The following is a 27,936-nucleotide window of genomic DNA, read 5'->3' on the forward strand; positions in this document are numbered from 1 at the left end:
TATGCCCCTAAAGTGGGAGCAGCCAACTACAGGATACCTAGGAATAAACCTAACCAAAGAGACTAAGAATCTATATGCAGAAAATTATAAAGTACTCATGAAAGAAATTGAGTAAGACACAAAGAAATGGAAAAATGTTCCATGCTCCTGGATTGGAAGAATAAATATTTTGAAAATGTCTATGCTATCTAAAGCAATCTACACATCTAATGCAATCCCTATCAAAATACCATCCATTTCTTTCAAAGAAATGGAAGAAATAATCCTAAAATTTATATGGAACCAGAAAAGACCTTGAATAGCCAAAGGAATATTGAAAAAGAAAGCCAAAGTTGGTGGCCTCACAATTCCAGACTTCAAGCTCTATTACAAAGCTGTCATCATCAAGACAGTATGGTACTGGCACAAAAACAGACATATAGATCAGTGGGAAGAGAATAGAGAGCCCAGAAATAGACCCTCAACTCTATGGTCAACTAATCTTCAAAAAAGCAGGAAAGAATGTCCAATGGAAAAAAGACAGTCTCTTCAATAAATGGTGCTGGGAAAATTGGACAGCCACATGCAGAAAGATGAAATTGGACCATTTCCTTACACCACACATGAAAATAGACTCAAATGAATGAAGGACCTCAATGTGAGAAAGGAATCCATCAAAATTCTTGAGGAGAACACAAGTAGCAACCTCTTCGACCTCAGCCACAGCAACATCTTCTTAAGAACATCGGCAAAGGCAAGGGAAGCAAGAGCAAAAATGAACTATTGGGATTTCATCAAGATCAAAAGCTTTTGCACAGCAAAGGAAACAGTTAACAAAACCAAAAGACAACTGACAGAATGGAAGAAGATATTTGCAAACGACATATCAGATAAAGGGCTAGTGCCCAAAATCTATAAGGAACTTAGTAAACTCAACACCCAAAGAACAAACAATCCAATCAAGAAATGGGCAGAAGACATGAACAGACATTTCTGCAAAGAAGACATCCAGATGGCCAACAGACACACGAAAAAGTGCTCCACATCACTTGGCATCAGGGAAATACAAATTAAAACCACAATGAGATATTACCTCACACCAGTCAGAATGGCTAAAATTAACAAGTCAGGAAATGACAGATGCTGATGAGGATACGGAGAAAGGGGAACCCTCCTACACTGTTGGTGGGAATGCAAGCTGGTGCAACCACTCTGGAAAACAGTGTGGAGGTTCCTCAAAATGTTGGAAATAGAACTACCCTATGACTCAGCAATTGCACTACTGGGTATTTACCCTGAAGATACAAACGTAGTGATCCGAAGGGGCACGTGCACCCGAATGTTTATAGCAACAATGTCTACAATAGCCAAACTATGGAAAGAACCTTGATGTCCATCAACAGATGAATGGATAAAGAAGATGTGGTGTATATACACAACAGAATACTATGTAGCCATCAAAAGGAATGAAATCTTGCCATTTGCGATGACATGGATGGAATTAGAGCGTATCATGCTTAGTGAAATAAGTCAATCAGAGAAAGACAACTATCATATGATTTCCCTGATATGAGGACTCTTTAAAAAAAAAATGGTAGGACTATGCCACGTAGAAGGAAGGCAGTGAAGATGGACATGACAATAGAAGGTGGAAAGTTCCAGAGGCACGACAGGGCATGGTAGGGATGGGGGAAGTGGTAAGAGCTACAAAAAAAAAAAAAAAAAAAAAAAATGCAGATCACAGCCTTCTACACCGTGGGAAGGGCATATCCTGTGGGTAAGTGAGAGTCTACATGACAGTAGGTAGCAAGGCCATGTATGGTAGGATGGGCGGTCTCTTACCTGATAGCTTTAAAACCAAACACATTCTTTAGTGTCCACACAGAGTTGATGCAGGACAGTTAGTGGTGGTCCTTGGGACACTATTCTCAGATTGTGGAGGCAACTGTATGATCTGTGGTAGAAAGTATGCCTTGGGTTACCTCTTCCTTGCCATCAAATCTCTGGCAGATTATCCAAGCAAAGGTAAATTTAGCCTCCCTGGGACAAGGACAGAATTATATCCTCTGCTGGTGAGCCAAATTCTTGAGGCCAGTCTCTATTTTCTAGAAGCTGGAACACTCTTTCAGTAGAAAGAATTTGAGGGTAACAGCTAGCATTTGTTGAGCACTTACAATATATCAATATATACTGTGTGAGTCACTTAGTCATTTCTCAAAAAATATCGTACTTTTCAGAAAAACAAATTGAGGCTTACCAACATCATGTAACTTTTCTTAAATTCTTATAGCTACAAAGTCATAGAACTAAGATTTGAAATCCAGGCAGGTCTCTGATTTCAAAAGCTTTATGCCTATCATTTTCTGTGATGTTACTCTAAGCAAGAAATCATTCTGCAATGAAAGGAATACTGAGTTTTATGACCAAGGTCACAGTCTTTAAATTCTCCTGGATTTCCAAGGGGACACAATTATATCAATTATCAATTATAGCAATGATTTCAACGATCCTACCTGGAAATGACCTATTTTTTCTTTCAATTTAGGGCTTAGCTTGTGAATAAATAAATAGGAATGAGATTATTGAAGTTTCTCTTCAAATTTTTAGTCATTTCATAATAAAATGACATACAGAAACAATATTTTAAAAGTATAGACTTCAGTTGGCCTCCTGTCATACACAATTCTGTTTTAAGTGTTCTCTGAAGGATACCCAGCTATATGGTTCGGCTAGTGAAACCAACATTATAGACTCAACACTTGGAAGCCAATCCTTTCTCCTGAGCTCATAATTTAAGAATCATTCTAGTCACTTAATTACTTTTTAAAAGGTCTATACAGGATGTAGCAAATGAACTCTTGATACTACCTACTTATTTCCATTTTATTTTTCTGTCAATTTGTAGTTGATATTTTCTGGGCATTTAGCTGAATTAATGGAAGAACTAATAGAAACTCAGATGGACAAGCTACTCATGGTACGCAGCGATTGAAGGTCATCACCACTGAGATTGATAATTAAAATTAGCAGCATCCCTCATAAATCAAAGACCTGATTTACAGCTAACTCTCCATGCTGGCACTCTATGGAATAAAGGGTGGAGATGGAAGGATTTAAGATCAGTCAGATACAATTCTACTCTCTTAGGTAAGGAAGCTCCACTTTTATTAGTAGAGCTATCAATAGGGCTAACTGGCAGTCACTGGGATAGTCACATTACATACCTCTTTTACGTATCACAATGTCACTATTTGGTAGGAGTTATTACCTCCACTTTATTGATGAAAAAACTGAGACTCAGAAAGGTTTAGTGACTTGTCATTCATTGCTGTGCATCTTGCCTAAGGCATGTTGGTGAGATGCATATGTAGGTCTTTTTGGCTCTCTGTTTCCTGCTATTTCCATTCTACCATGCTGTTTCCTAAAATGTCTCTTACTGGTGAAGAAAATAATCAGGTATGGAAAAGACTAAAAGAGATACACACAAATTAGGAGCACAAGGTAACTAATTCTGAGTTGAGATCCTAGAATCTTTATAGGGGAACTAACATTTGATTTGGCTCTTAAAAAAAAAAAATGGTAGGACATGTCAGGTAGAAGGAAGGCAGTGAAGATGGACATGACAATAGAAGGTGGAAAGTTCCAGAGGCACAATGGGGCATGGTAGGGGTAGGGGAATTGGTAAGAGCTACAGAAAAAAAAAAAAAAAATGCGGGTCACAGCCTTCTATACCGTGGGAAGGGCATATCCTGTGGGTAAGTGAGAGTCTACATGACAGTAGGTAGCAAGGCCATGTATGGTAGGATGGGCGGCCTAGAAGGGGCATCCTGCAAAAGGAGAGAGGCTTTCATCAAAGACGAGGAGAAACTGACCAAAGAGAGTAGACTCAAAAGGCAAGGCTGAGTGGACTGGATGGTACTTGGTAAGTGAATTCAAGAGTAGAGAAGAGTGGAGAGAAAAATGAGGAAGAACGCTTAGGGCAACCTCTCTGTCCAGTAGGTGCCTGTGCTCAGCTTGCACACCATCCGCCTCACCAAAACCACGTAACAAGTCCATGAGAGGAGTATTGTTGTTATTCCCAGTCTACAGTGCAAAAAGTGAGGCTTAGAAGTCTCAGTCAGAGCTAGCAATTTGTGGAAAATCTGAAGGTTGGCTGGCTAACTGCATGGCCTCTGATTTTTACTGTTGCGTCCTTCAGCTCCCTGGAGGAGTCCACGGTTTTCACTCGCTAGGACAGAGCCTGGGAAGAGATGGAAATGTATATAAGAGAGCCTCATTGAGATCAATATGGTACATTTTGAGTTTGACTTTTCTACGTGATATCCAGGTGGAAGTATCTGGTCAAAGAATCTGAAAACGGGAGAACAGGAAACTAAAAGTGAAGAGGCAGCAGTATTATAGAAAGTGGTTAAAACCCAGGGACCACAGAAGTTTGCTTGGTGGAAGGATATACACGAAAGTGAATGGTGACGAGGTTGGATGCTCTAAAGACTATGTTCCATTTGAAAATAAATAAGCACACACAGACATAGAACCTTCTAACAACACAGTCCTATAAACTCAAGCAGTCTTTATTTCCAGTTATGCCTTTTGTGACTTTTCGTTCTAGTGTGAGAAATAGTTCCTTGCCTGACTTCTCAAAGTCATTGCCTTACTGGAGTGTGATGAGTTGTTCTTTCCAAACTCTAGCTCCAGAGAGCCTTGGGCTCCTACAGACAGTCACCATTACTCATGTGCATAAACTTGTCAAAATTGGACCTCGAAACATTCACATCTTAAAATTGTTGGGAACAAATATGTTTTCAACTGGGAAGAACAATATTGTAAAAATTAGAAGCAAAATAGTTGGCTTCTTCCTAACTTGTCTCCTTCTCCTCCTGGGCTATCCACTCCATCCCCTGCCTTTCTCAGCAGTCCTGCAGACAGACTCCCAGGTGACAACAGGACAGTAGACCTGAGAGACAGAAATATGTCACCGTACGGCTCACATGCTAGCCGTTCAACTGAGAGGGTCACGGTCACACCATCTCACTGCCTGCACTGCAGTGTGTTTGCTGGGGTGGGGGTGGGGGGGGGAGGAAAGGTCTGAGCGGATAGGAGGGGTTCCTGTGTGAGAGCATTGTTTCCCAACCTCCAAATGGTGTGAAAAACTGTTCTCGAAACCATGTAGCAGTTACCGAGACTCAGTCCTGAAGGTCAGAGTAGATCATGGCATGACTCATTAAATGCTTTCACCATCTTTTACCAACCATACTTCTAAAGTGCATTCCGCACAGGAGACATTCATCTGTGGGACTGACCAGGCAGACAATAAGCCTTGAGATGGGGACTTTTATTTTTTTCCCACAAAATCCAAAATTCTCTGTGTCAAGACACCTCCCTAAGAAAACTGAGCAGTGTCGGGGGAGGAATTTAAAGAGCAAATCAAAGGTTCCTGGTAAGTCTACTGTATTTTAGAAAACTATTTACATTTTTCTTTTGGTCATGGCGGGGTCTATTGGCACAAACAGCACAGCCACAAAGTATTCTTTTGACTTTAATAACTCATCTGATATATATTTAGATATATTTATATATCTGCTCATCTTCATTTCCTCAGCAAAAGGGGAAATAAAAATATTGATCTATAAAATAAGCTGATGATAACACAATGCCAAAAATAGCTTATGTTAAGTGCAAGGGGTGAAGCTTGAAAGCAAGCTAAATTGCAACAACATATTGATTTAACATTTTAAATACAAGACTTGCAATAAAATAATTCTTGAGATATGCTTCCCATTTTTAGTTTACTTTTTAAAAACTACTCTCTATACACATATCCAGTTGTAACACTTGACAGTAGCATTATGGGGCATGATATAACTTTGGTACACATTGCAGATATGGATGGGTCATGTCTGTAAATGATATTCCTTCACCAGTTAGAGCTCTGTACAGAAGGGGACCAGCCACCTGATCCCACACAATGTTCCCACCAGCACCCCGGAGCCCCACCACGTCCATCGGAGACAGCGGGAGGAAGCAGGCTCACTGGATCCATATTGTGTTTCCTCTCTCGGTTCTCCGGGGTTCCACTGTCAGCTCCCCAAACGTGGAGAAAAACTGCTCCATTTCTTTCTGAAGCATGTCGTTTCTTTTCTCGGCATCTTCTTTCGCTCGCTCGGCGTTTCGCATTTTGATTTCTATCATTGTGAACTTTTTCCTTTCTTGATCCAGTTCATCGTGGAGGCTCATCATCTCTGTTTCCAAAGTCAAGTTTCGCTGTTCTAAGCTAGAGAAGGTGAGGGAAGGAACAAAGGATAAAGTGATGTCATTCACTTGAAATGTGATGGGGATGCAAATATTTTCTGAACTCTATCTCTACAAGGCTTAGGAAATTGTAATGGGCCCTTTCAAATCAGTAAAGTAAGGTCTAATGATTTAAAAGATGTATTTTTATTTCTTCGCTCATTCGTTGATTCTATATGCTGGGATGATTTACTATCATTTTAACAAGAAGACCCCAAGACCTCGCTTGGAAGCACTTAGTTGTCATTTGATTGTGAATAAATGAATGTGAGCACAGAGAAGCCAGAGAATGATTATCAGGGAGCACAGAACCGCAGATGCAGGAGGAAACCCAAACCACAGGGCTTCCTGCAGTCATTTCAGGTGAAGCTGGCTTTACTAAAAGAAAAGAGAAAATCTGATAAAGTTGGAAGAGAAAAGAGGACATCGTATTTGCTTTTGGGCAAAGGAAAAATAATGATAGTGAGAATGTCATGGCCGGATAGCTCAAGTCTTTTCTGCCAGGAAGTTACTAGTCAAAATAAAAGTGGCATAGCAATATTAGTATCAGAAGAAATAGATTTCTAGCAAAAAGCATTATTACAATTAAAGATGACCATGACTTAATGATAAAAGGACCAATTTATCAGGGAGATATGAACAATACTGAACTTTTATTCTATAAAATACTATTATTTTATAGAAATTATACTATCTATAATAGTATGAGATTTTCCTTTCTCAGAAATTATAGATCTGACAGAAATTAGAAGACATGTAAAAGGTTGGAACAACCTGACCAACAGACTTGAGCTATTAGTCATATATGGAATCCCAAACCAGTAAAAACAGAGTAGTTTTTACCGGGCCAAATAATTGATAATATAAACAAATTTCTCTTACCACAATACAGTAAGGTTAGAAACTAATTTGGGGGGTAAAAGAACATCAAACTCATACGTTTAAAAGCTAAACAACACATATCAGTGATAACTAAACAAAGTAAAGTATTATCTATCTAGCTACCATCATCTATATCATATATCTATGAATTTGTCTAACTTCAATATTTATGGGATGGAGTTTAAAAGAAATTGAAAGAGAAATGTATGACTGCAAATAGGAATGATCACAAATTAAGTAGAACAGTTAACTCTTCCATTTCTGCGCCTTGGGCCCACGGCAGCTCGTCTGCCGCACTCTGCTGTGGGCCTCTCCCTCCGGCTGTCAGGGGGGTGAGAATGCTACGGGAAGAGGGCTCACTGAGATGACATTCTACTGGGAAGTTCCATTATTTTCTCAAAGTCTCTGAAGTGCACCATAGATCACAGAACATAAACAGGCCAGCAATGTTCTCACAAATGAATGTGTACATCGGCAACCATTCAGAATAGCTTTTTTTCCTCTATTAATACAAGTTTAAAGTGCTGTCTCTTGCTTCCCAGTGCTAAGTGCTAAGTTATCGTCCTGTACTGGCAGAAATTCAGAGTTCCGGTAGCCAGTGATTCCAAAAACGACATTCAGAAATGAGAGTCGCCTTATAAGCTGACAGCATTTTTCTTCTTCTGTAAACCTCCTGTCACTTGGCATTATATAGAAAAATTCAAACCAAGTTTCTGTTCAGCAAGGTTTATAAAAACTACTTTCTAAGATAGTCATTTTTCAACTTAATGTGTAAGTGGTACTTCAGTTTATATTTACTTTACCAAAGTTCTTGAAAATCTGTATCTTTTGGCCTGATAACTGACTAATGGATGGGAGACATATTAAAATGCTCTGAAGCCAACTTTATGTATAAAGCAGCAGCATGTGATGTCTGGCGACATGGCAGCTTCCGAAGCAGGACAAAGACTGAGGCCCGCTCCTAGGAGGACCCTGGAACACCCATGAAGGAGGAGGGCCACCAAGTCACATAGCCTGAAACGGGGGTGGAGACCACAGAGGAGCGGCTTCATGCTGAACTGAGCCTTGAGCCTTCTACCTGAGAGTGAAATGCCCTCTTCACCTACACTGAGCTGAGGGGAGAACGTGAAGACCAACGGTTTTAGAATATCCGTAATCGTGGTGAAAATGCAGGAGAGGGACATTCTGATTTCAGGCCCAAGGTGCTGTTTGTGAGCCCTGGGCTCCATTCTCCATTCCCACCTCTCAAGTCCACAGAACACGTGACAGTCAGGGGTGCTGTGAACACAGGACCCTCGGCAAACACCCCTCATCCTGCTGTGGCTGCTTTCCTGGAGAAGCTACTAGGCACTCTCCTACCTTGGTCATCTTGTGAGAAGATGCAAACTGATATAAATTAGGAGTTAGCATAATCGCTTCCTTAGAAATCATAGCTTCTGCTCCTCATTTAGCCCACAACTTCCCTTGTGCATATGAACACACTTTATGTCATTGCTCTTCTCAAAAACCTCCATGGATCCTAATCTCAGCACAAAAACCCGGCTGAAAATGATCCCCAAGGTCCTACACCGCGGGGCCCTGTTTCCCCTCTGAGCCCCCAGCCCAGCCCATCTCCTGGCATTTCCACTTGCTCTTCTCTCAGGGATCCACACGGCTTCCTCTCTGACCACCTCGAAGGCCCTGCACGTGACCTTACACCTCACCAAAGCTTCTTACCCCTCTGCCCTGTGTTAGTCTTCCACTTAGCATCTGATCTACTTTACCTTGATCTGTCTCTGTGGTGGAACAGAAGCAGGTTCCATGAGGGCTGAGTTTTTGTCTATTTTATTCACCGCTGACCCCTCAAGGCCTGGCACTGAGTCCAGCAGACAGCGGACCCTCTCTCAACATCCAACGATTAAAATAACGAAAAATAGAGATGTTTCTTTTGACACCTTTTCTTTACCCTCATCTCACCCTCTGCCCATCAGTGAAAACAGGCTCCTTACTTTCCTTTACCCCGGCCCCTCTTTCCAGCCCTTAACACAAACCCACACATTTAATAACAGAAGGTAGAATGATGGAGCCACTGTTCTGTGCCAGGGACAATGCTCGGTGATTTCTCATATGCTTTTAAGGTAAAAAATTACTCATATTTCCAGTTTTTCACAGTAAGAACCCTAAAGCTCACAGAGAAGTCTCCCCAAGTCCCACAGTTTACAAGTGGGGAAGCCTGGACTTGAACTCGGGTCTCTGGTTCTGGAACCAGCGTGTGTAGCCTCCCGAGTCAACCCGTCCTTGCGGGAGTTGGTGGTTGCAGCCTTTCCGGCAGCTAGGCACTCCGGATTTTCCTCACCTCTTTATCCTGGACTCGTACTCTATCTTCTGTTTGGTCATCTCCTGCTTCAGGCTGGACACTAAACTGTGCAGTGCGCTGTGGCTGCTGGTGGTGTTGCCCACGAATGTCTCGCTGTTGTCGCTGCTGCTGGTGGCACGACTACTTCGACCTCCCACACTCCTCCGGTCACTCTTGTTTTCATAGTCCCCAGGGTGGGAGAGGTCGTCCTGCGGCGGCCCATCCAAAACAGGGTCCTCAAAATTAGCCCCGTCAAAGTCTTGCTCTGGGCAGGTGGTGGTGGAGGAGCGACAGGAGTTGGAATTCTCGGGGAGGGAGATTTCGCAGGAGGAGGTGGACCAGGTGGCACTGTCGACGCTCTGCTTGTCATCCAGCGTCATCACGGAGAACTGCTGATGGACGTTGTCATAGGTGGAGAGCCTGTTGTGCTGGCCTGACTCTCCCGCTTGCTCTTTCTGCTTGTTATCCCTCAGGGTCACGTAGCCATTGGGCAGCCAGCTCATACTGCGACCGTTCATGGGGTTCCCAAGTGTGTCGGGGTTCAGAATGCCCATTCGCACCGTACCGTTCTGGACACTGTGGGTGCCCATTTTGGTACCAGACCCCTTCAGGGAAGAGGTCCTTCTGGCCTGTAAGCTCCCATTGGGAGTGGTTTGGGTTTTCTCCAGACCTTCCACGTTACTGCTGCTGAAGGATCCGTTGGTGACTATCCCACTGCCCTTATTGAAGGCAGGATTCTTTTTGACCATGAGAGGGGGGCTCCTAGACACATCCAGCTTGGGAACGCTGTTCCTCGGGCTGTTGGTTTTACTCCCTGGTCCAGCTGTGGGGGATCCGTTATCCATGCCGCTTCTCTGAGGAGACTCAGACTTGTCCCAAGAGCACCGCCTACCAGGACTGTCCTTGGTATTATTGTTCTCCTTGTTCTGTAGCTGACCAATGGTGGCTTTCTTCTGAATTTCATTGTTATTGTTACTCACTCCGTCTTGGGGTTTGCTTTGCAGTTCTGCCTCTTTGGGGAAGAGGCGATCATGTTTGCCAATCATCACGGACATCAACTGCTGGACCACCACAGTGCCTAGAATCACATAGGAAACACAGCAATACGAGTGAAATAGTTTTATCTCCCGCTTTGAAAGTGACTCTTAAAAACCACAATCAGATGAACATTCAGCATTATCATCAGTAGTGAACTATATTCTTAATGATGATAATAGCAACAGAAGCTAAAAGTTCTTGAGCATTTACGTTTGCCACAAACCACACCAAACACTTTATTTTTGTTAGTTGGGTTTTAAGACAAATCTCTGAATAGGTCGTTATTATCATTGTATTGTAAATGTTAAGTAACTTGATGAAGGTCACAAAGCTATTGAGCAGCAGAATCAGGACTTCAAACCAGAGTTAGCTAGTTTCAGAGAATAGGCTTTTAATCATTAAAAAACCATTTCCTGCAAGTTTGAGATTTATTTATGAGAAATCTTCCTTAGGAGGACGTCAATGTGATCTCTCATCTGACAGTTGCCTCAAACCACCAAGATATTTTAATGGCATCTCTTAGTGGAACCCTATATGATCTCTGGTGGATATGGGGGTCTGTCTTTCTAGCGTAGCAAGATAAGTTCCATGTGACTTTTGTTCACTATTCAAAAGTTTCAAGGCATTTTAAGTGACATCAGCCAGAATGGTGTAATAAGGATCTCTAAAAATCCTCTTTTCTGTAAAAGCAACTGACAAAAGTATTCTGAAGCAACATTTGTAGGGATCTGGAAATTAATTAAAGGCTTGTTACAGTCTGGAGAATTTTTACTCAAGAAAAATGGTTGGCTCAGTAAGAAATAGCAAGCTCTGTGGGGTTTTAACTTTGTCCCCATCCTCTTCTCCCTAGCTTTACAGTAGCTTTGAAAGCTAGTATCCCACAGTCACAGTGGGAACCAGCAGCTTGGCAGCCACTGCAATGGACAAAACAGAGCTGGAATTCCAAACTCCATTCCCAGAGTACTGTCACTGCTTGACCTGTTTGTGGTTCCCTTGAAGATCCCCCACCCCCACAATGCATGTCTTTATTTGATCTGACCAGGAATCTGACCAGCGTGAAGAGCATTTTTCTCAGGGGCATTTGTCAAAAATAATGAGGGCTCTTTCGTTTAACATCATGGCTGCCTGAAGCAGTGGAAAACAGTTGACACAGACAACAGGCTAACCACAAGCTTAAAAGGAAAATCTGAGGAATGTGATTTCCATGGGGGGGGGGGGGGAGGGTTTGAAAAGCTTGGATCTATTCCTGGGAGTCTAGAAGACTACACACATCTTTAGGGTTATGTGCATGTCTACAGCTATTTGTATGCTCAGGAAAGAATTGAGAAGTCCCTAGTCTCTGCCCTCTGGCTAATCTTGAGGCTCTGCATGAGCAGAAACTGAAGGCTACTGCAGAATTGTGAACTACCTGACTGTCAAGGTTTGCATACATTTTTACCCTATGGTTTAAAAAAAAAAAAAAAAAAGGAAACTTATTGGCCTAGGCAATTTAAGGAAATCTTTGCCAATAATCAGTTGACAACCAACCAAACCAAGCACAGACGTCAGTGGCCACATATGGCAAAGAACATAGACTTTACAGAATTAGTCCAGAAAAATCGCTAGGCAAACAACAACAAACCTAAGGAAAGGGAGGACCTGATATCGAAAGTTCTCACATTATATTATTAAAAATGTCTTTTCAATGAAAATTATGAGACATGTAAAGAGTAAAGACATTATGGCCCATACTCAGGAAAAAAAAAAAAACGTGAGGAAGCCCAGACAGTGTACTCACTAGACAAAGACTTTAAATCCGCTATTTTAAATGTGTTCTAATAACTAAAGGAAACCATGTCTAAAGAGACCAGATGAAAGTGAGAATAATGTCTCACCAAATAGACTTTATTATCAATAAAGAGACAGAAAGTATAAAAATGAACCAAATAGATATGCTGGAGTTGAAAAGTATAATAACTGAAATGAAAAAAAAAAATCAGTAGAGGGAATCAACAGCGGATATGAGTAGGCGGAAGAAAGAATGTTATACCTGAAAATAGGTCAACAGTCCGAAAAACATAAAGGAAGAAAAAGGAAGAAAAATAAACAGCCTCACAGACTTGTGGGACACCATAAAGTATGCTAGCATATGCCTAATGGTAGTTCCAGAAGGAGAGTCCCATAAGAGAAAGAATATTTAAAGCAATAGTTGCTGAAAATGTCCCAATTTGATGAAAAACATGATCTGCATATCCAAAAAGATCACCAAATTCCATGCTAGATAGATGTCAAAAGATCCAAACCTAAACCCACTGTAGTCAAGCTGTCTTAAACCAAAAACAAAGAAGGACTCTTGAAAGAAGCAGAGAGAAGCAACTCATGTACAAGGGATCCTTAGTAAGATTAACAGCTGATTTCTCATTGCCAGAAGGTAAAGCAATAAGATATTCAAAATGCTGAAAGACTGTCAAGCAAGAATTCTATATCCAACAAACCTATGCTTCGAAATGGAGGGGAAATAAAGACATGGTTAGATAAACAAAAACTGAGAGAATCGGTTACTACCAAACCTGCTCTACAAGAAACAACAAAGCACTAGGCAGGACATTTTAAATGATGAAAAGTACTATGAGGAAGAAAATAATTCTCTTACACAGATGAAAATACCATGGTTTCTATTTGATTCTTGTATCTTCACTATGCACTGTAAAGGATGAATTAGAAATGAGTAAAATCTCAGACAGCAAAAATAACTCAAGACAATAAAGGATAAAAAAGTTAATCCATTATTAAAAGCAGTAATTTATTTAAAAAATCAATGGACTTATCAGGTTTTCTGGAATACTAGCTGAAATCTCAAGTATATTTTCACATATTCCTCACTGCCTTCCAAGCTGAGCTCCTATCCCTTAAAACTGGCTGTCACCATTAAGTAGGCTTCTCAAGTAGTTTCCTAACTTGGAGTCCCTTCCCCCTCAATAACCCAAGAAACTCCTTAAGTATTCATTTATTATGTACCCACAGTAAACAGTATAGGCTAATGCAGACATCAATCATCTTTGCTTTGACTTGAAATATACTAATTTGATGTGTTAACTGGGTTTATATGATGTTGCTCTTAGGAATAGTCTCCAGTAAATAGACACAGCAAAGCAATTTAAATTCCAGTTAGTAAGTGTACTTTCTATACAAAATGCTTAGATTGAGATTTGGTGGGGAAAACAATGACAAGGGCTTTGACAATGCAGATTTCTACCGGAAACAGCTACTAACTGGCTAGCTGTCGGAGAGTAGAGGTTTGGGGTGAGGCCACTCTTTAGCTTAAAGCAACGTGTTGGCAAAATCTGACTCTGAATGTAATTCAGAATCAAATTTTGAATACGAAAAAATGTGTTAAATCCATCTATATCCTGCACACTTCTGTGATATTCCAAAACCTAACAGTACATTTAGATCCCAAATCTTCAATGTGCCAGGTCTGACTCTGGGTCAGTGTTGCTCAAACATTAGTGTTCGTTCAAATTACCTGGAGATTCTGTTAAAATGTTTTGGGTGGGGCATGAGATCGTACATTTCTAACCAGCTCCCAGATGACATCAGCAGTAATCCAACCTGTCCCCTTCTCAGCAGCAGCACCCACGCCCCTCCCCGGTGAGGGAAGACAGGTTTGTCTGGGGCAGCAGGAGGAAATAAAATTCTCCAGGTGGAGAGGGAAGGGTCTGGTTCAGATTCTAATATCACCTGGGAGCTTCAGACTTGCAGGACCCACTGAAGACCTTCTCAATCGGGGAACTTGCACGTTAACAAGATCTCCGGATGGTTCCTATGTATGTTGGAGTCTGAGAAACAGTGATTTAGGTGGAGATGTTTCACTTACATCTTTCAAATTAAGTTTCTCAAAAGGCTGTGAGATAGGACTTAAAATTTTTCAGAAGAGAAAATTGAGGTTCAGACAGGTTAAGCTGTTTGCGCAAGGCCAGTGAGATGATAAATGACCAGGGTGAAATGTCATACTTTGTCTTCTTACTCCAGAGCATGCCCTATTTCTATGATGTTTCAGCTGTTGGAATTTAAGTTGTAGCAGCAACAAGTAAGCTTGGGGTTGTTCTAAGTAAGAAACTAAATAAAAGACATCTATGTATTGAATCAGAGTTGTGGAAGAAAAAGGACTCAAAAAATGCATGGTATTATATATCCATCTTTCCTTTTCTAGCCATCTCTGAATTTGTCGTCCTATTTTCTGTGCATGTAGGAGTGAATCTGATGAAAAGATTTTAGTATAGTTAAAAGGGCTGTCAACACTGTCGTTTATGCACTGTTTGAAGACATGTGTACTTAGTCCTATTTTATTATTTGCTCATATGACAGACACACTTTCAAATATTAGCCGCCTCGATTATATATGCCTCTGTCTAGTACTTTGGGAAAATGGAGCTTCCTCCCATCACTAGAATATTAGCATCTGAAGCATCAGTGCTTCTCACCAGAGCTGTGAACTATGCAGGGCATTTAATTAATTGAAGAGTGACATTCCTAAGATCTCCATGACAAGTCTGTGAACAGTCATGACAAGTTACCTGTCATAATTATAGAGTGACTGTCAGGGCCCTAGTGATCTAGAAATCTCTTTCTTCTACCTTGGGAGGCTTTGCTTTCATCTAGTATCCAGAAGAATCAATGGCAATAGTTATTGCAAAGGGATTTTCTTTCAATTTTTATATCTTTTTAGGACAGACTAGCTTAGTAATGATGAACTATGTGTCACTATACACTCTTTTTTTACTTTTTATTTCCTCCTCTCTGTCATTCTCTTCCTTGGGCTGCTAATGAAAAGCTTGAAGCCCAAATAATGAGGTCAGAGTGGTTATGATCCCCAGCCCCTTCTGAAGAGTCCAAGCAGATTCGGGGGTCCCACCGGGCTATGTGGATCCTGAACTTCCCCCTCACCTGTATACATTTATAAAGGTTGAATTTAAATACCACTTTATAGGCACTTCTTCACAAGAATTGGATAAGAATTCAATTTTCCTTTGAAGGTACCTAGGCACTTTAAAAATACATGTACACTTCAGGGTATATATGACAGCCATCTATGAAATGTAGTTTCAATTTGTGTTTTTGCAATGACTAACCTTATACATGTGTCATTTTGTACATGTACGGATGTCTGTAAGTTACATAATGAATTCTGACAAACGACTGTCCTGGAAACACCATTTAATCATGAAATAGGCAAGTCCCTTGTGCCTGTTTGTAGCCAACTCCCTATCCCCACCTTTGAACCATGATAATCACTGATCTGCTTTCTAACATTATAGTTTTTCTTTTTCTAGAATTTCATATAAATGGAATTATACAGTATGAAGTCTTTTGCGTCTAGGCATTATTCACTGAGTGTAATACTTTTGAGATTTATCCATATTGTTGGATGTATCGATAGTTCATTATTTTGATTGCTGGGTAGTATTCCGTTTTATGAATATTCCAAAAATTGTTTATCTAGTCACTGATTTGATGGACAACTGGTCTGATTTCAGATTGGAGCTATTATGAAATAAAGTTGATATAAACATTTGACTAGAATTTTGCATGAACATGTATTTTCTTTATATGGGGCTAAATACTTAGCACACTGCTCTCTGTTGGGTCTTATGGCTAATAAGTAATTAAGTTTTTAAGAAGCTACCCAACTTTGCAAAATGGCTCTAACATTTTGTATTTTTACCAGCCAAGCTTAGTATTTTAAGTCTTAATTTTATACTTTGTAGAGGATGTGTAGTGGTAGCTCATTATAGCTTAAATTTGCATTCATGTAATGACTAAAAATACTGAGCATCTTTCCATGTGTTATTTGCTATTTGTTTATCTCTGATGAAATGTCTAACTCAGATCTTTCACTCATTCTCCCCCCCCCCCACCCACTGGCTTCACTATCCAATTACTTGTGTGAGTTATTTATATACCTTTAAATCAAATTCTTTAATCAGATATTTGATTCACAATATATTCCTCGTTTCTATGGCTTGCCTTTTTGTTCTCTTAAGGATATCTTTTGAAGAGCAAAAGATTTAATTTTGATGAAGCCCAAATTCTCAATTTTTTTATGGTTAGAGTTTTTTGTGTCCTAGTAAGTCTTTGACTAACTCAAAGCCATAAGGTTTTTTCTTCTATATCTTCCTCCCTTTATGCTTTTATCTCTTACATTTAGGTCTATGATCCATTTCAAGTTAATTTTCTGAGTGATGTGAAGTAAAGATAGAGGATTTCTTAAAACAGATATGAATTTTTTCCAGTATCATTTGTTGAAATGACTATCCCTTTCCCACTGAACTAACTTGGCACGTATGTCAAAAACAAGGGATGACATGTGTAGGTCTATTTCTCGACTCTGCTCTATTATATTGATCTATATGTCCATCTTTATGTTGATACCACACTACCTTGATTATTTGTAGCATTATAGTAAGTCTTAAATCAAGCAGTATATTTCAACTTTCTTTTTCCCTTTCAAATTGTTTTGACTATTCTGGATAATTTTTATTTCCATGTAAGGTTTACAATCAGATTGTCAATTTCTACAAACAAATTTTTTCTCTGATATTTTTGAGAATTATGTTGAGAGTATAGGTAAACTTTGGGAAAATTAATAGCGTATTGATTTTGACTATTCTAATTGATGAACATAGTATATTTCCCCATTTATATAGTTTTTTAAATAAATGTTTAGTAGTTTTCAGGATATATGTCTTGTGAATATTTTCTTAAACTTATCCCTGATTTTTGATATTTATAAGTGTTGTTCTAAAACTATATTTTTATTTCAATTGCCATCAGTGTTATTGTATAGAAATAAAATGAATTTTTATAAATTGAGATTGTCTCATATGACCTTGGTAAATTCCCTTATTAGTTATAATATCTTTCCTTGTAGATTTCCTACATGAGTTATCATCTTGTCTGTGAATAAACAGAGGTTTACAACTTCCTAATTTGTATGTCTTTAATTCCTTCTTAATACTTTCTTATACTGGCTAGGATTTCTAGTACAGTTGAAGTGCTAGAGGTAGGCAATCTTACCTTATGCTCAGTCTTAGGGGGGAGAGCAGTCCATCTTTCACCATTAAGTGTAATATTATAACTAAAATCTCTTTTACAGATGACCTTTGTTAAGTTCCTTTTATTTCTAATTTGCTGACAGCCTTTATCATGAGTGATGTTAGATTTTGTAAAGTACCATTTTTTATCCAAGGAGAGGATTAAAAAAAATTGGTCTGTTAAAATGGTGAATTACATTGATTTTTAAATAGCTATCCAAGTTGGCCTTCCTGGGATTAAGACCCACTGGTTTTGGTTTATTATCCTTTTTATATGTTCCTGAAGTCAGGATATTAGGGCCAAAGACATGAAAAAATATCAAATAAAATAAGAGTAAAGGTTAAATATAATGCCTAAGAAATCTATTTGGTTGTTAAAACTATCAAGAAATGCAAGGAAGTGATTGATACAAATGTTTATATAGTAAAATAGAGTTATAAGTAAGTGTTGGAGTAAGATGGAGTAATAGAACACAGAAAAGGACTTTGGGATGCTTAAAAAAGTTATATTTCTTGACCTGGGTGGTGATTTCTAGAGTATTTGTCTTATATATCTTCATTACGATGTGTATGTATGTGCATTATTGGTGGTTTTCATTATCATATGCATTCAAATTTTTAAAAAATATTTTATTTATTTGACAGAGAGAGAGAGAGAGAGAGACAGCAAGAGAGGGAACACAAGCAGGGGGAGTGGGAGAGGAAGAAACAGGCTTCCCATTGAGCAGGGAGCCCGATTTGGGGCTTCAAACAGGACCCTGGGATCATGACCCAAGCCAAAGGAAGATGCTTAGCCAACTGAGCCACCCAGGCACCCCCATATACATTCTATTTTATATTTTAAAAAGTTTTAGAAAACCATAGACTAAAGTATCTGTAAGCTTCTTATAGCTTCACATTTTATCCTTCTAATGTCTGCTAAACTCTTCCAAAAGAAATTAAGTTTTCTGGACCAAATAACTTACTGCCCCAAATCTGGTGTTCAGTTGATATTGCCCTAAATATCTGACAAGGAAATGAAGCTGAGTTGATGCAGGCAAGCACTTAAAAGCTTTCCTTCTGTCTCATAAGACATAGAGGAGAGGTGCCTGGGTGGCTCAGTGGGTTAAAGCCTCTGCCTTCGGCTCAGGTCATGATCTCAGGGTCCTGGGATTGAGCCCCACATTGGGCTCTTTGCTCAGCAGGGAGCCTGCTTCCTCCTCTCTCTCTGCCTGCCCCTCTGCCTACTTGTTATCTCTCTCTGTCAAATAAATAAATAAAATCTTAAAAAAAAAAAAGACATAGAGGAATGAAAATCTTAGAATTTTCAAGGAAGGAATAGTATCAGGAGTATATTTTGTTCTAAATAAGCTCAGAGTAAAACTGAATTACTCATTCTTTCTTCTTCCCTCTTCCTTATTAAATTCTTAAATGTTCAGTTAGTCCAGTTTTTAGAAAACAACACTACTACTAATGGCCACAGATAGGAAAGGTATTCAAGCAGTAAGTCCTGCTGGAAACAAACAGAAATAGAAGTTCCTTGTGGAAAATAATTTGAAGCGTTTTATCATCTAGAAAACAATTCATATTTCAAACCACAGTTTAATAAGCAGCATTATCTTACAGAAGACCATCTTTTTCTATTTCTTGAAATCAGTCAAATAAAACCAAAGTTAATAAAAATATATTAATATGTACTGGCTAGAATGTTTTAAATAGCATTTGGAGTTCCTCTGTCATAATGGTAGTTAGGATGGCTTTTTATGTACCTGACAGTATTCTAGGTACTTTATGTACATTAATTCATTTAAAATTTTTGAATAAAGTTTTACATATGGAAAAAATATTACTTACTGAATTTTCTGAAAATTGCATGAGGCTCAGTGGGATTGGGAGAGGGGGAGCGGGCTATGGACATTGGGGAGGGGAGGCGAACCATAAGAGACTATGGACTCTGAAAAACAACCTGAGGTTTTTGAAGGGTCAGGGGTGGGAGGTTGGGGCAACCTGAGCGTTTTGAAGGGTCAGGGGTGGGAGGTTGGGGGAACAGGTGGTGGGTAATGGGGAGGGCACGTTTTGCATGGAGCACTGGGTGTTGTTCAAAAAGAATGAATACTGTTACGCTGAAAAAATAAATAAAATGGAAAAAAAAAGTGAACTAGATTTTTCTAGTTCCTGCATAATACTTCACAGCTGATTTGTTGTTTTAAGGCTACTGAGGAATCTTTTAGTAAATTATTATGTGCAGTAAACTTAAAAAAAAAATGCCTGACTCCCAAAGAGAAGATTTTTGCCCTTGAAGAACTGGAGTCAATAAATGGAGTTACATTCTCACCAAAATACTAGTCAATAGGATCCAATAGTACATTAAAAGGATTATTTACCATGACCAAGTGGGATTTATTCCAGGGCTGCAAGGTTGGTTCAACATCCACAAATCAATCAATGTGATACAATACATTAAAAAAAGAAAGAACAAGGGGAAAAAAAAGAAAAAGAACAAGAACCATATGATACTTCAATTGATGCTGAAAAAGCATTTGACAAAGTACAGCATCCTTTCTCAATCAAAATTCCTCAAAGCATAAGGATAGAGGGTACACAATGCCGTATCATCAAAGCCATCTATGAAAAACCCACCGCAAATATCATTCTCAATGGAGAAAAACTGAGAGCTTTTCTGCTAAGGTCAGGAACACAGCAGGTATGTCCATTTTCACCACTGCTATTCAACATAGTACGAGAAGTCCTAGCCTCAGCAATCAGACAATAAAAAGAAATTAAAGGCACCCAAACTGGCAAAGAAGAAGTCAAACTATCACTCTTTGCAGACAATATGATAGTATATGTGGAAAACCCAAAAGACTCCACTCCAAATCTGCTAGAACTTGTACAGGAATTCAGTAAAGTGTCAGGATATAAAATCAATGCACAGGAATCAGGTGCATTTCCATACACCAAAAACAAGACAGAAGAAAGAAATTTAAGGAATCAATCCCATTTACAATTGCACACAAAACCATAAGATACCTAGGAATAAACCTAACCAAGGAGGCAAAGAATCTATACTCAGAAAACTATAAAGTACTCATGAAAGAAATTGAGGAAGACAAAAGAAATGGAAAAATGTTCCATGCTCCTGGATTGGAAGAACAAATATTGTGAAAATGTCTATGCTACCTCAAGCAATCTACACATTTAATGCAATCCCTATCAAAATACCATCCATGTTTTTCAAAGAAATGGAACAAATAATCCTAAAATTTATATGGAACCAGAAAAGACCTTGAATAGCCAGAGGAATGTTGAAAAAGAAAGCCAAAGTTGGTGGCATCACAATTCCAGACTTTAAGCTCTATAACAAAGCTGTCATAATCAAGACAGTATGGCATTGGCACAAAAACAGACACATAGATCAATGGGAACAGAATAGAGAGCCCAGAAATAGACCTTCAACTCTATGGTCAACTTATCTTCAACTAAGCAGGAAAGAATGTCCCATGGGAAAAAGACAGTCTCTTCGACAAATGGGTGTTGGGAATATTGGACCGCTACATGCAGAAGAATGAAACTTGACTATTTCCTTACACCACACATAAAAATAGACGCCAAACAGATGAAAGACCTCAATGAGAGAAAGGAATCCATCAAAATCCTTGAGGAGAACACAGGCAGCAACCTCTTCAACTTCAGCAGCAGCAAATTCTTCCTAGAAACATCACTAAAGGCAAGGAAAGCAAGGGCAAAAATGAACTATTGGGACTTCATGAAGATCAAAAGCTTTTGCACAGCAAAGGAAACAGTTAACAAAACCAAAAGACAACTGACAGAATGGGAGAAGATATTTGCAAATGACTTATCAGATAAAGAGCTAGTATCCAAAAATCTATAAAGATCTTATCAAACTCAACACCCAAAGAACAAATAATCCAATTAAGAAATGGGCAGAGGATATGAACAGACATTTCTGCAAAGAAGACATCCAGATGGCCAACAGACACATGAAAAAGTGCTCCACATCACTCGGCATCAGGGAAGTACAAATCAAAACCACAATGAGATACCACCTCACACCAGTCAGAATGACTAAAATTAACAAGTCAGCAAGTAACATATGCCGGCAAGGATGCAGAGAAAGGGGAACCCTCCTACACTGTTGGTGGGAATGCAAGCTTGTGCAGCCACTCTGGAAAACAGCATGGTTTTCCTCAAAAAGTTGAAAATAGAGCCACCCTACGACCCAGCAATTGCAACACTGCGTATTTACCCTAAAGATACAAATGTAGTGATCCGAAGGGGCACATCCACCCAAATGTTTATAGCAGCAATGTCCACAACAGCCAAACTATGGAAAGAACCTAGATGTTTATCAACAGATGAATGGATAAAGAAGATGTGGTCTAGATATACAATGGAATACTATGCAGCCATCAAAAGAAATGAAATCTTGCCATTTGTAACAATGTGGATGGAACTAGAGGGTATTATGCTTAGCAAAATAAGTCAATCAGAGAAAGACAGTTATCATATGGTCTCCCTGATATGAGGAATTTGAGAGGCAATGTGGGAGGTTTGTGGGGTAGGGAAGGAAAAAATGAAACAAGATGGGATTGGGAGGGAGACAAACCATAAGAGACTCTTAATCTCACAAAACAAACTGAGGGTTGCTGGTGGAGAGAGGGATAGGGGGAGGGTGGTTGGCTTATGGACAGTGGAGAGGGTATGTGCTATGGTGAGTGCTGTTAAGTGTGTAAGCCTGACGATTCACAGACCTGTACCCTTGGGGCTAATAATACATTATATGTTAATTAAAAAAATAAATAAATGGGGAAAAAAGTAAATGGAGTTACCATAGAGTTACTTATTTCTCTAGTTTCCTTAGAAGAGAAAAGGTTTAGACCAAAACCAAAAGAGAGGTGATTGGGAGTGCCTGGCTGGCTTAGTCAGCATAGCATATGACTCTTGATCTTGGGTTGTGTGTTTGAGCTCCACATTGGGTATAGAGACTATACATAAGTAAACTTTAGAAAAAACAAAACAAACAAACAAAAGACAGTTGGTTGTTCTCTTGATGAGGATGTAAGGTAATCATTTACTTACCCTCCATGATAGTCAAAGGATCTTCCACTTTGGGACGCAGGATATTAGGGCCAAAGACAGTGGCCAAGTTCTGCACACTCATTTTGTTAACTCCAGAATAGGACTGTACTTCATCCAAGAATCTGTGTTCAAATACAATTATGAAGACAAAATTATTTATAAATTCAAACATCTCTCAGTCAAATATGGGGAAAATATATTGCAAATGATTAAGGATCAAACTTGAGGAATCATTCAAATATCATCTCTGGCCTGGCTTAGTTTCCTCTTTCAATCACAGAAACAGGTATATTTGGATAATGCTAATATGGACAAGAGATTCAAGAATATGGATTTTCTTCCAATCCTCAAATAAAACATTCAATTTATATGTGTATTCAATTTGAGAACTGTAAATAAGATCATCTGTACAATCCTGTATTTCAGAGAGGAGGAATCAATCCTCTTTATCGAGTAATTTGTGAGCTTCAAATTTATAGTCTATTAAAAAATGAGGTCAAACATGGTTTAAATTAAAACTTTAATTCTACTGATATGAAAAATTATAAGCACAAATTTTTTCAACTTAGGTGCTTAAGATTAAGGGTCGTGAATTAGACTTTCCTCAAATGATTTTAGTAAGAAGGATTGTTTTTGTAGTCTTTCAGCCTTTATTATTCCCCACCCTCTCTTCATTTCTAGATTTCATGGTTTACTACTTGTACTGATGAAACAAAGAGGAAGTCATGAAAAATAAAAAAAAGAACTCATTATTTTTTTATTTGGTTTTATTTACTTATTTATTTTTTATTTCAAAATCTTATTTAAATATTAGTTAATATATGAGTAGGATTTAGTGATTCATCAATTACTTTAACACCAAGTGCTCATCAAAATAAGTGCCTTCCTTAATACCCATCACCCATTTAGCCCATCCCCCACCCAACTCCCTTCCATCAACCCTCAGTTTGTTCTCTATGGTTAAGAGTCTCTTATGGTTTGCCTCTCTCTCTCTCTCTCTCTCTTTTTTCCCCTTTCTCCTATGTTCATCTGTTTGGTTTCTTAAATTCCATACATGATTGGAAACATATGGCATTTATCTTTCTCTGACTGATTTATTTCACTTAACATAGAATGGATAAAGAAGATATGGTGTGTGTGTGTGTACCCATGTGTAACTTGGAACATTACTCAGCCATCAAAAAGAATGAAATCTTGCCATTTGTAACAACATGGATAAAACAAGACTGCATTATGCTAAGCAAAATAAGAGAACTTAATTATTATTTAAAATAATATAGTTTAGGTGTCAGACATTGCACTAACTTACTGAATTCTCAAAGCAACTCTGTGACGTAGATACTATGATTATCTCCATTTTACAGATGAGACACATGAGGCACCACGGTGGCTAAGAATATTCTCTGAGGATGTAGAAGTAATAGGTGGCAGAGCTGAGATTGGAACCCAGAGTGTCTGACTCTAGAGTCTGTGCTCTCGACTACTCCCCTATGACTGTGAAGAAAGGTGCCTGCTCCACATATTCATTATCGTTAGATAGGCTAAGCTAGTGTTAAACTGAAAGGCAAAAACTCACACCGGTGTAATTTCTTATTTTATTAAGACTTTTAGCTGAAACTAAAAGCCTGCTTAAATGTTTCAAGAGGGGCGCCTGGGTGGCTCATTGGGTTAAGCCTCTGCCTTCGGCTCAGGTCATGATCTCAGGGTCCTGGGATCGAGCCCCACATCGGGCTCTCTGCTCAGCAGGGAGCCTGCTTTCCCCTCCCCCTCTGCCTGCCTCTCAGCCTACTTGTGATCTCTCTCTCTCTCTATCAAATAAATAAATAAAATCTTTAAAACAAAAATGCTTCAAGAGAAGTGAAGTTCTCCTACTGTGGAGATAAAGACAGGTAATATAGTTCTCAAGGAAGAGCCTTTTCCCTTTTACTTAAAGAGGATGTCCTCCTTTCTCATTCACCACAGCAGCCTGAATTAGTTCAAAATCTTGGGACAGAACTCTGATGTGTTAATGAGTCTATGTCATCAGACAATTTCTTTCCTTTTTCTAAATTTCGAAACCTAAGCTCATATTTGCTTCCTACCATCACCAGAAAAAGTTACAGTAAGGAGATTCTGGAATTCCTACCCTGTTACAATTGATATGAGGTCCACAGTATCAGGCATTAGTCTTAAACTGCATAGTTCCCAGTCTGCCAAACATTTATCTAATCATGACACAAAAAGTATATGTAAATGATCACACTGTATTGAATTAAAATTTTGAATTATTTAAAAATAAACTGAGAGGCTTTCCTTTAAGATACCTTACAGTGACTTGTAGTGCCAACCATCATCTCTTTATTTAAATTTAATTTTTCTATTTTAAATACTTGGTGTCTTATTTTTTTTAAGTTATTATTTAAATTCCAGTTAGTTAGCAGACAGTGTAATATTAGTTTCAGGTGTACAGTTCAGTAATTCAACCCTTCCATACATCACTCTGTGCTCATCTCAAAAAGTGCCCTTCTAAATCCCCATCAGCTATTCACCCATCTCCTCACCCACCGCCCTTCCAGTAACCATCAGTTTGTTCTTTGTAGTTAAGAGTCTGTTTCTTGGGGTGCTTGAGTGGCTCAGTCATTAAGCGTCTGCCTTCAGCTCAGGTCATGATCCCAGGGTCCTGGGATTGAGCCCCACATCAAGTCCCCTGCTCAATGGAAAGCCTCTTCTCCCTCTCCTACTCTCCCTGTTTCCTCTCTCACTGTCTTTCTCTCTGTTAAATAAATATATAAAACCTTTAAAAGAAAAGAGAGAGAGTCTGTTTCTCGGTGTGCCTCTCTCTTTTCTCCCTCATGATTGTTTTGTTTCTTAAATTCCACATATGAGTGAAAGCATATGGTTCCTTAAACAGGGACACAGACATGGCACATACCATCCCAAGCCATAGGGAAATATGGTCACGAGAGAGAACTTTATCAGGCACAATTAGTGTCCTAAAAGAACCAAATAATAATGCCTTTTCAATAAGTCTTGTAGTAAGAAAGAAACAGAAAGAAAATAATATTTATTCAACTTAAAAATATAATTTAAATGTTAAACTGTGTGGAATGTGTGTTTTCAATGCTCTTTCACCTAGTAGGACACTTAGGATAAGAAAACTGCATACAGACACATAGGACGTCAGTGATAGAAACTGGACTCCCATACAGGTCTTTCTCATGCCAAGGGAAATGCTCCTTCTCTAAATGAAGGTACACAGCACATGTACAAACAACTGACAGAAGTTCGAAGCAACATATCCCTAATATGTAGATGTAAGAGAGACTCAGAAACAAATGACAAAATTGAGCAATTTCAGGGCTTAAAGAAAGCCTTGAGATTATCTTATCAAACCTCTTAATTGTACAGAGGTCAACACTAGAGCACAGAGCAGGTCAGTGATTTTATTCATGGTCAAAAATAAGTTAGTATCAGGCTACATATAGTCTTGTTCTCTTTAGTTTTGTCTTCAGGACAATTCTTACCTGCAAATATACTTCAGGAGGTTGTAATTGACCACTGGCAAACTCTTCACCTGCTTTGCTAATTCCTTAACACCCTGAGTAAAAGGAAATGAAGAATAAATGTTAACTAAGTATTGGCCTTGGAATTAAAGCAAATAAAAAGTGGGTATACAGTTCTTTTTTCATTAGTTTCACACATCATCAGTGAGGAATCCGTCCTGAAAACTTGACGCCATTACAGAGAGGATTTCACAAATATTTTCAAAGATGTGAAAAAGTATTTAAAATATTCCCATAAGTACTATTTGTGGAGAAACAGATGTTAAGTGAAGCCTTTCTAACATTATTAATACTTGCTCACAGTTGACTAAAAAGGGAAGACAGCCTCATTTATAATAAGGTTATCTGGGGAAAAAAAGCAGCCTTAATGTAGTGAGAATCTTTGTCATTTCTGACATTCCCCAAACAGAGACAAACACACATCTACTGACAAATAAGTCTCTCAAGATGGGCCATGTCTAGGACACACCGTTTGGGGTGGGATGGAGAATGAAAAGCCCGCTATTCATGGACATTTCACAAAGGGATTAATTGCTTGGGTTCTTCTCATTGTAGAACTTCTAAAATGTAAATGGTCCCAGCAAAGCTAATGGATAATGTAATCTAATTTGTTCTTCTTCCTGGAAAAGGCCAGATGGTAAATATCGCAAGCATTCTGGGACATATGGTCTCTGTCTCAAGTACTCAACTCTCCCGTTGTGGTACAAAAGCAGCCACAGACAACATTACATAATAAAGTAAAACTTCATTTATAAAAACAGGCAGCAGTTTCAACAAGAGTGCCGAGAAAATCCAGTGGAGGAAACAACGGTCTTTCCAACAAAGGGTTCTGAGACAACCAGATATCCATATGCCACAGGTTGAAGTTGGACCTTTCCTCATATCATAAACCGAAATTAACTCAAAATGGGTCATAGACCTAAATGTAAGAGCTGAACTTACAAAAGTCTTAGAAGAAAATATAGGAATAAATCCTGGTGAGCTTGGTTAAATATTTCTTAGATATGACATTAAAAGCACAAGTGACAAAAGAAAAATAGATAAATTGGACTTCATTGCAATTAAAAACTTTTGTGCTTCAAAGGACACCATCAAAAAAACTGAAGAGACTTGGGGTGCCTGGGTGGCTCAGTCCTTTGAGTGACTGTCTCTTGATTTTGTCTCAGGTCATGAGAGTCCGGGTCTTTGTTCAGTGGGGAGTCCGCTCGAAATTCTCTCTCCTTCTCTCTCTGCCCTCCATCGCCCCCAAAATAAATAAATAAATCGTTTAAAAAACTGAAGAGACAACCTATAGAATGGGAGAAATATTTGCAAATCAAATCATATATCTGATAAGAGGTTTGTAATCTGAACTATAAAGAACTTTCAAAACTCAAATTAAGACAAATAACCCAATTAAAAATGGGAAAATGATTTTTTCCAAAGAAAATATGTGAAGAGCCAATAGTACATGGAAAAATGTTGAACATCATTAACCATCAGGGAAATACAACTCAAGCTCAAGGTGATCTCACTTTACATACATTAGGATGGCTATGATAAAACAGAGATCACAACAAGTGTCGGTAAAAGTGTGGAAACGTTGGAATCTGCATGAGTTGCTGGTGGGAATTTAAAAATGATGGAGCCTCCTTAGAAAACACAGAGTTACACATGGCCCAGCAAGTCTGCCTCCTGGGCAGACTTAAACCCAGGAGAAATGAAGACGTATGTCCATGCC

General features: G+C 38.9%; 1 protein-coding gene across 4 annotated transcripts in view; it reads right to left on the bottom strand.

The window, feature by feature from the left end:
• Positions 1 to 4,549: 4,549 nt before the first annotated feature.
• The window catches only part of ARHGAP24 (Rho GTPase activating protein 24), a 534,495-nt gene continuing 511,108 nt past the window's right edge, over positions 4,550 to 27,936 (bottom strand). For all 4 annotated transcript variants that reach the window (XM_045998038.1, XM_045998040.1, XM_045998041.1 and 1 more), the window contains 4 exons: positions 26,178 to 26,251; positions 22,675 to 22,796; positions 9,485 to 10,562; positions 4,550 to 6,250 (listed from right to left, as the gene is read on the bottom strand). In XM_045998038.1, the coding sequence (XP_045853994.1) occupies positions 6,007 to 6,250; positions 9,485 to 10,562; positions 22,675 to 22,796; positions 26,178 to 26,251 (1,518 nt within the window). In that variant the 3' untranslated portion in view covers positions 4,550 to 6,006. The remainder of the gene's footprint in view (positions 6,251 to 9,484; positions 10,563 to 22,674; positions 22,797 to 26,177; positions 26,252 to 27,936) is intronic.

Source organism: Meles meles, chromosome 2, assembly GCF_922984935.1.
Source record: "Meles meles chromosome 2, mMelMel3.1 paternal haplotype, whole genome shotgun sequence".
Classification (NCBI taxonomy): Eukaryota; Metazoa; Chordata; class Mammalia; order Carnivora; family Mustelidae; genus Meles; species Meles meles.